Below are 8,873 nucleotides of genomic sequence, written 5' to 3' on the forward strand. Positions count from 1 at the left end.
TTGCATAAACAGTACACGTATTAAAGAAATATATATCTTTTTAAATGTTTTAGAAATTTTTTACAAAAAATAAATTTCATATCAACTACGGAACAAAAATAAAACATCGTATTGGCAACAAATTTTCAATTAAATGCGTTATAAGATCAACAAGAAACAGAAAATTTTTTTAAAACATGATACGATAAATAATAAATAAGGGAATTTTTGAGTAAAATAATTGTATTTTTAAATTCAAAAATTCTATAATTTTTAGCAAGTATTGAGCAAGTGAATACTACAGCAATCCTTAATGAGTTGTTCCAATTCTCAGATGATTTTGCTTCATAATGAATCAGTAATTATGAATTCTATTATGTAATTTATTCAATTACATTTTTCGTTTTTATATATACATATATATTTTACATTATTCATAATTATTTACAAATATAACATTTTATATTAATACAAATTTTAAAAATAGAAAGTATCGAATGATTGTCTAAATTAGGAACAGTCCTTGATTATATAATAAATATTGTTTTCTAAGAAATTTTATTTCAATTATTTTTAAAACTAGAAATAGTAATTATTTTTTTATGCATTGGTCTAATTAAAATGTTATTATTTTATGTATTTGTAATTTTCCTAAAGAAACAATGTTATTTCTTTAAAAATACAAATATACAATTTTCAATTTTTTTTCTAAATAAATCATTACCAGAAACACATATACATCAAGAAATCTATATCATAACAAAATATATTGATTAAGGTATTTATTGTTGCAGTACCATTAAAAATATATATTATGTAAATATGTTATTTTTTTATTTAAAATTTTTGTATTTGAAAAGTAATATTTATTATATGAAATCATAATCAAGGATGTGATTGAAAAAATATGAAAAATAGTAGCGATAATAAAACTCAGAAATGAAAATAATAGGTACTGTATTGTATTTATTGGATAATTTCAATTATTTTATCTTCTTATAGGTAAAGATAATTAGAAACTCTTAATCGTATTTATAATGAATATTAATTGCTTTAAATATAAAGAATTCATTAATCTTTTTTATTAAAAATTCTCGTTTCTTCGATTTCGTCAGGTTTCATATCTTTATCGCCCCAGCCCCACTTCATATCTTCATGATGATGAATGGTTTCGTTTTTATTGCAACTACAAATAAAATTTGATTTGAAGATTATATATATATTACGAGAAAATTATTCTACAAACATTGATAAAGAAATTATTCGATTAATTCTAGATGAATTTTTTTTTTTAACTTTTGGCTTTAGATATTTAAAATATTTATTTTTTATATTCTTCCTAATCTTTATTCCGGTGGTTATATTCTATATATAATTTTTAATACTAAAAATTTATTATTAATTATTTTGAATGAATGGTAGAACTTTTTCTACCATTGCTGAAAATTTCTACATTTTCTATGATTTATAGAAACCATATTGGAAGAATTAATGAACTATTTATTACATAAAGAACTAACATCAATTAAACAATTAGTACTTAGGTAGTATTCTTTAATTATTGACTATTATAATTTAAAATACATTAATAATAATATTATCGATACCTTGATCCACTTCCAGTTCTGAGTATTCGTTTTGCAATCATTTCATCGGGAACAGTTTTTAAATCATACGCTTGTCCCAATAAAGCGCATAAATCGATGAACGCAGTGGTAAAGTTGGTTTTATAGCCACCAAGTTCAGCGGCTTTATAATCCCATGGGAATACATGATGATAATTGTGCCATCCTTCACCACATACTAGCATAGATACAACTAGATTTTCGGTTGGAACAATATTCCTGGAAATTATATGAATTTCCTGAAATTTTAGTTTTTATTTATTTTGAATTTTTTTTATATACGTATATGAAACGAATAAACATTTGCTTTTTGTAATAAATTTATTATATATTGTATCTATATTGAAATTTTGAATTTATTTTTCCAATGCAAAATACTATAATTTTAAAACAAAATTGAAATAAATTATTTTATATTTATCATTAAAAATTGTAAAATAATTTAATGTATTATTACAATTTTTGACATATGAAAATAAGAAACAGTGAAAAATAAATGCCTTTTTATATAAGATGTAATTTAATGGTGTAATATTTAATGATGTGATTTAATGTATATTATAAGATTTAATGTAATTTTTAAAGAATATGTGAACAATAAAGATCGTTATTATCAATTTTATATCATTAAAAATATATAGTATTTAATTGCAATAAATTAGAAACAATAATAATGTTATAACTTTTTATCAAATTTAAAATTGTAATATAACATTCATTGCAATTATCATTGCAATTTCTAAAGAAAATTAAAAACGATGAAACATATATTTATAACTTTCAATTAAACTAAAAATAAGTATTGTAAATATTATATATTATAATCATTATTACTATAAAAGGATCCAAATAAACTAATTTCTTACACATCATATGGTCTCATGCCCCACATATGAGCAGCAGAGTTTACCAACCACGTTGCGTTCAAGCAAAAAACATATCTTGCTAGATTGTTATACCAGGAATATATGAATTGTTCATTCCAGAAATAATATGGTATCCACGCCGGAAACACGAAGCATAAGAGTGGCATTAGCACATAAAAAAATCTAAAAAATACCCAGAGAAAGATTTGAGATATATCGAGCATTACAAGCAATCTCTATTCGGTTTATTTAGAAGAATGATAATCGGTTCTTAATAAACTTTAATAAGTTTGCCTGAATTGAATCTTTAATCATATATTACGAACAAATTTTCAATTTTCTTTTTTAATTTAATTTTTCTTATAATGATTTCTATTATAATTCTCTTATAATGATATCAGTATTAGTTATTGTCAAAATAAATATTAATTCATATAATTTAAATTTATATTTATAATATTCAACTAAATTTATACTTTTATTTTATTTTAAATAATGTATATTGAATAATATTTTAAAAATAAATTAATTTAAATCATATTTGTTATTTGTGATTTCATCAAAGAAAAATGTAAATATACATGCAATTTCAATTACTATTCTATTACTATTTCTATTAAAATTTTAAAAAAACTTATCTACAATTTTTATTAGAAGTAATTTTCTTTATTTCAAACAGACATTGAGTATTATAATTTCCTTGTTCAAATTTTCTTCACTAAAATCTCAACCAATTTTAGTAAGTAAATTTAATTTAAATAAATAAAGTTTTTCATTGAATCAACGGAATGTCAGTTAAAAAATAATTAAACTTATTTAGGAAATATATTAAAATATTGGGCTAAAAATAAAATTATATTTCACCTTCTTTGAAAAACGACAATGGGATCTTTTTCCAGATCGCTCATATCAACAGTAGCACCTTTTTTAATTACATCAGGATGCTTTCGCACCAGCAGCCAGCCTATATGGGAAAAAAAGAATCCTCGACGCGCGTTATGCGGATCCGCATCAGTATCTGTGAATTTGTGATGTACTCTGTGATCTCTCACCCATTCGTAAATATGATTCTACGGATCGAAATCGAAGCTTTAAATTTACAATTTGTAGAACATATTTATACACAATATAATTTGTTGAAGAAATTATATAATAATAAATTCTAAGAAAGAAGGCGAAGTTGAAATTGACCTGGTGAGAAATTGTTTGAGAAAGCATCAATAGGAAACGAAGGGGCCATTTTGCTTTGTAAGTTCTATGACACCATAATCTGTGGGCTCCAGCTGTGATACCCATTGAACTAATAAATCCCATAATAAAAACTGAAAATATCACATCAGTTGATTTGTAATATTTTATTTAATTCAAATTTTATTACACACTTTTTCACTTTGATTTATATTGATATAAAAAACTGAAACTAATACATATGTAACATATACTTATTCTTTATTAAAATCTTTAAAAAATATTAATTCAATTACATTCTAATTATTATCCAGTATTCTATTAAGAGAATTTTTGTCAAAAACTTTCATAGGGATTTTTGTGAAGATTTTTGTCAAAATTTTTTTAAAAAACAATAATTTCATTTTTTTATAAAAGAATATTTGTGTATATAAATTTATAGCGCAATATATTTTAAATATTCTTTTATTTGTTTTTTATAACAAAAAAATGAGATACTGATATTGGAGATTTTTTGCATAATCTTCTATTTTTTTTCTTCGTTGTTTGCGTATTTCAAAAATAAAATGTGAAACGCGACGATAAATAATGGATATTTTTTTTAAAATAAGTATTTGATAATATACGATATAACAGTATTTAGAACTATGTTTTAATTCATTATTATTTAACTTCTTTATCATTCTATAATTTTTTATTACATTATAATATATAATTATGTAATTATTATGATATCAGTATATAATTATTATTCATATTAAGCAAATAGAATAACCGAGAGAAAGAAGAAAGAAGATTTTATTTTGTCGAAAAAGACGATCATACTTGAAATCAATTAGCAAATGATTAATGCAATTAGCACAAGATTAATTTCAATAAATCAGCAAAATTATTTATGCAATTATTATGATTTTTTGTGCTAGATGTGATTGGAATCATAATTGAAGTATTGTACACGAAATGAACATAAAATACACGATTTGTTAATAATTAAAACTTTTTTTTAAATCCTTTTTTGATTTTTGATAAGTATAATTATTTTTTTCTAAATATTTATCAATTATTATTTCATTTAAAATAATTTTTTTAGACTCAAATTATAACTATTTAATAAATAAATTATTGAATAATATTAAATATATTTTTCGATATTAATTGTATTTCAATATTTTTCAAAATTTTTATATGATTCTGTTTATTAATTATTTTACGATAGATATTACGATATTTCAGAAAAAAAAAATTTTGGAATATTGGAAATCTTTATTACAACTTAATTTTCTTTTTTGTTATTGATCTATTAATTTGGAAAAAATAGAATAGAAGAAAAATTTTTTTAAATCTTTAAAATTAAATCTGTTAATTAATCATATTATTGAATGTTTTTAATTTTGCAAAATTCTTATTTGATAATTAATAGAGAATAAATTAAAATGTTTGTACTTACACCACAAAATTGTATATCCTTTAATTCCATTACCCCAAAGATAGAATCCATATAGAGCTCCAATATGAAAATAGATAAATAAAATCACATTTCTCCAAACAATTTTCCATTCATATTTTTTGGAATTCGATAATTTTTGATCTGATATTTCCTGGTTATTTTTTTCTTCTTGATAAACATTTTTTTGAAATATCTTCGTATATAATGATGTCGATAAGTTTGGTGACATTTTGAATAATCTAAAACAGAAATGTTCTTATGAATTTTAATATTTTATCTCTAATTAATAGTTTTAATTTGACGAAAGAAAATTAATAAAAAAATGTGTACATTTCTAAAGAATTGAAAATTAATATGATTTAGATGAAAATATAATATATAATGAATTTCACTTTTAATTTACGACTCAATTTAATTTACTACACAATTAGAATGTGAATAGAATTCATTTAAGCACTGAGTATGAACATATTAAATCCAGATAATCTTTATTTTTGATTTGTTGTTAATGCTTGTTGATAAGCCGTCAAACGATCATTGAGTTTTCCTTTGTGACAAGATTTTCATGAAAAGTCATTTCATAAAAATTAAAAAATTGTTGTAAAAATTTGCTATAGATGACACGCAGATATATATGGATCATATATACATCAAATTTCGATTTAGAAAAATAATGGAAAAAATTGCTAATTATTTATTAAGATGAAACAAGATACAAAAGCCTTGTTGTTTTCCGATCATCCTTGAGTTAACACGTGCGATAATAATGCAGGATGTGATAATAAACAAGAAATGCTATAATTAATGAAAAAAACAATTATTATTTATTATAAAAAATTAAAAATTTATTATTGAAAATTTTTATTAAGCTTAAATTAGAAAATTAGATTTTTATCCTATGATTTTATTATTCTATTGTTGTAATAGTATAAATGATTATAATGTAATATGAGATATAAAATATTGTAGAATGATAAAGAATATAAGTAAAATTTATATATTATGTTGTTATGAGAAAAATATTAAATAGCTATTTTTCAATTCTTAATATATAAATATAAATATATAAAATATAAATATATTTTCGAAATTTCAATGCCTCAAAAATCTAATTCATATTAAATAAGTCAAAATTTTAGATTTCTTATATTTCTCAAAATTTTAATATTCTCAAAAATTTATATATTAGTTTCTATTCATAATCATATGATAATACTACTTTTTTATAAGATTTTCTGATTATAAAATTATAAGATTATAAGTTTCATTAATAAACCTGTTATCAATTAAACTAAGAATATTTAAATCTTCAATAGAAGAATATTTTATAAAAATATTTAAATCTATAATCAAACATTTAAACTACATCGAAATAAAAATCAAAAAGTCTCGTTAATCAAAAATAAATATATAAAGTCTGGAAACTCTATATTTTTTTTACCTTCAAGTAAAATTCAAGTTCTAAACTTGTTAATAAAATATAATTATTGAAATTAATCATTAAATATTAACCATCTACGTGGCAAAATTAGACATATATTATATAATATATATAATATATTATAATATATATATTTATATTTATACATCTAACACATATAAAAATATAAATTATTATCATGTAATGATAATAAACTATCATTTGCAACGCTTTTTTGCAAAAACTTTTTTTATTTTTACTTTTCAACAATAAAATATGCACAATCAAAAATTTCCTATTCATTTCCAACAAATAAATTAATTTTTTTAACAGTCATTTATTCGTTAGTTATTTTAATTATGAAAAATTATCAATATTTGATAATTTTATAATTAAATAATTACTATCCAACTCTGTTTCGCAAAAATATCTTCTTCATTTCTATCTTTTAGCAATAATCTATAAATTATTTCAAATATCTAACGAAAAATTCTTAACTTTTTTCTTCAATAAAAAATTTTTCTGTAACAAACTTCTTTCAAAATCATTTATTCATTGTTTATCGAACTAATTATTTAAGTACTATTATTTCATACTTCATAACAAACATCAATAAATAACTTACTGATTTTCGTTGCGTTGATGTCCGATCTGATTGCAAGTTCACTACAAATATGGAAATACTACAGCGTGTCTCATTTATCAACTCACAACTACAATGAAATTCCCCACACGGTACCTGGCCTGAGGGGGGAAAAAAAATATGAAAAACATTCTGGAATGTTAAAATATCAGAGATTATAATATGATATATTTAATATATCACTCATTTGAGTCGTTTAATTCAGATCATGATTATGAAATATAGCATTATGAAATACAGCATTATGAAATATATATTATGATGGATATTGCGTTTTATTATTATACATATAATTATCTGTCAATCAAGAAAAATGTATAGAATATATTAAAGTAAATATGTATTATTTATTTTAAAGATATTCGAAATTTTTCGAAATTTAAAAAAATATTGAATTCTGGAATTTCTCAAAATTTTTTGCTATTTTTGCATATCATAAATAAAAAGAAAAATAAAGCAAAGAGAAAGAAAATAAAATAGAAGAAACAAATACAATTATACTATAATTATACTATAATTAACTATAAATATAAATTTTTTCACATAATTTCAAAACAGTAGTATTACACAAATAAAAGCAATATTTTTATTACAAGTATATATTTTGATTTAATAAAATCTGACACTGTTGAAAAAAATTTTTCTACTATATAATTATTTCTTTCCAACATTATATAAAACTTTTTCTAACTATATAATGAATATTTCATTAAAAATCTTTTTAGAAGAGTAGAAAAATAAATCAACATATATGTAAATTAACACATAAAATTATTCTATTAAATACAATTACTATAATGAAAGTAATTTACATAGAATAGAAAAATTTACATTATAAAAAAAAAAATAGAATCTATTCTATTAAAATTAAATAGAGTTCAACATTTTCATATGTTTTGTTTGAACATAATTTATTATTTATATCTAGTTTTCACATAAAAAATTATTTTTCTATTTTTTCATATATATTATATCTTTTTTTATCTATATTAATTTTAATTTTTATAATTTTTTTTGAAGTTAATTTACCATGCCACTGAGAATTATGTAGAAAATGTAGGGAATGTAGAAATGTAGAGAATGTAGAAAAATGAATTTATAATATTTATAAGATATATATAATTTTTATAACAATCATGTAATATTAATTTATATACATGTTTGCGATTATGTATGTGTTTTGCAATTATAACAAAATAAATTAAAAAACTTATTCATAAATTATATTATAGGTATTAGTTAATTTTTAAAAAAAATTCTAATTAATAAATAAAAAGAAATCCACATATATGTAAGAAGATTTCAAATTTAAATAAATAAATTTTATTATAAAAAATTCAAATTAAACACAAATCAAGAGGATATGCTGTCTGCTTGTGATTTCTGTTATTCTCCGTCTATCCCCTTGAGAAGAGTCATAAAAGAATAACTCCTTTTATATTTTTAAAGAACTTTTTCTTCCAGTTTCATGAGCTATTACCAGATTATATATTTTTTCAATTGTTTTGCTATTCACAATCATACTTTATATATTTTTTCCTTTCATATTTTTCATTTCTTATACATGCAATAGTTTTTCATCAAGAATTATGAATATTTAATTATGAATATTTTCAATATAATTAGTAGTTGTAGTTTTATCGGTCGTAAATAAACATGATATTTAAAGAAGAAGAAAAAAAGGAAAGAAGTTTTTTTTTTTCAT

The 8,873-nt window shown here is 20.5% G+C and overlaps 1 protein-coding gene across 3 annotated transcripts; it reads right to left on the reverse strand.

Annotated features, from left to right (window-relative positions):
• Positions 1-919: 919 nt before the first annotated feature.
• Positions 920-7,832, reverse strand: LOC100863411 (acyl-CoA Delta-9 desaturase). Of its 3 annotated transcripts, none has more exons than XM_003694279.4 (8): positions 7,762-7,832; positions 7,151-7,269; positions 5,106-5,344; positions 3,662-3,792; positions 3,335-3,540; positions 2,471-2,653; positions 1,587-1,823; positions 920-1,165 (listed from the first exon to the last, which is right to left on the reverse strand). In XM_003694279.4, exons 3-8 carry the CDS (start codon positions 5,332-5,334, stop codon positions 1,051-1,053), a joined length of 1,101 nt encoding a protein of 366 aa, XP_003694327.1. In that variant the 5' UTR covers positions 5,335-5,344; positions 7,151-7,269; positions 7,762-7,832; the 3' UTR covers positions 920-1,050. The 3 variants fall into 3 exon arrangements, with proteins under 3 accessions (XP_003694327.1, XP_086759253.1, XP_086759254.1); XM_086903127.1 differs by having other exon boundaries at positions 7,151-7,300; positions 7,762-7,816; XM_086903128.1 differs by lacking the exon at positions 3,662-3,792 and having other exon boundaries at positions 3,335-3,488; positions 7,762-7,811.
• Between the last annotated feature and the right edge of the window lie 1,041 nt (positions 7,833-8,873).

The sequence above is a fragment of the Apis florea genome, unplaced genomic scaffold (assembly GCF_048593485.1).
Source record: "Apis florea isolate Af1SG1 unplaced genomic scaffold, ASM4859348v1 contig_2291_pilon, whole genome shotgun sequence".
Classification (NCBI taxonomy): Eukaryota; Metazoa; Arthropoda; class Insecta; order Hymenoptera; family Apidae; genus Apis; species Apis florea.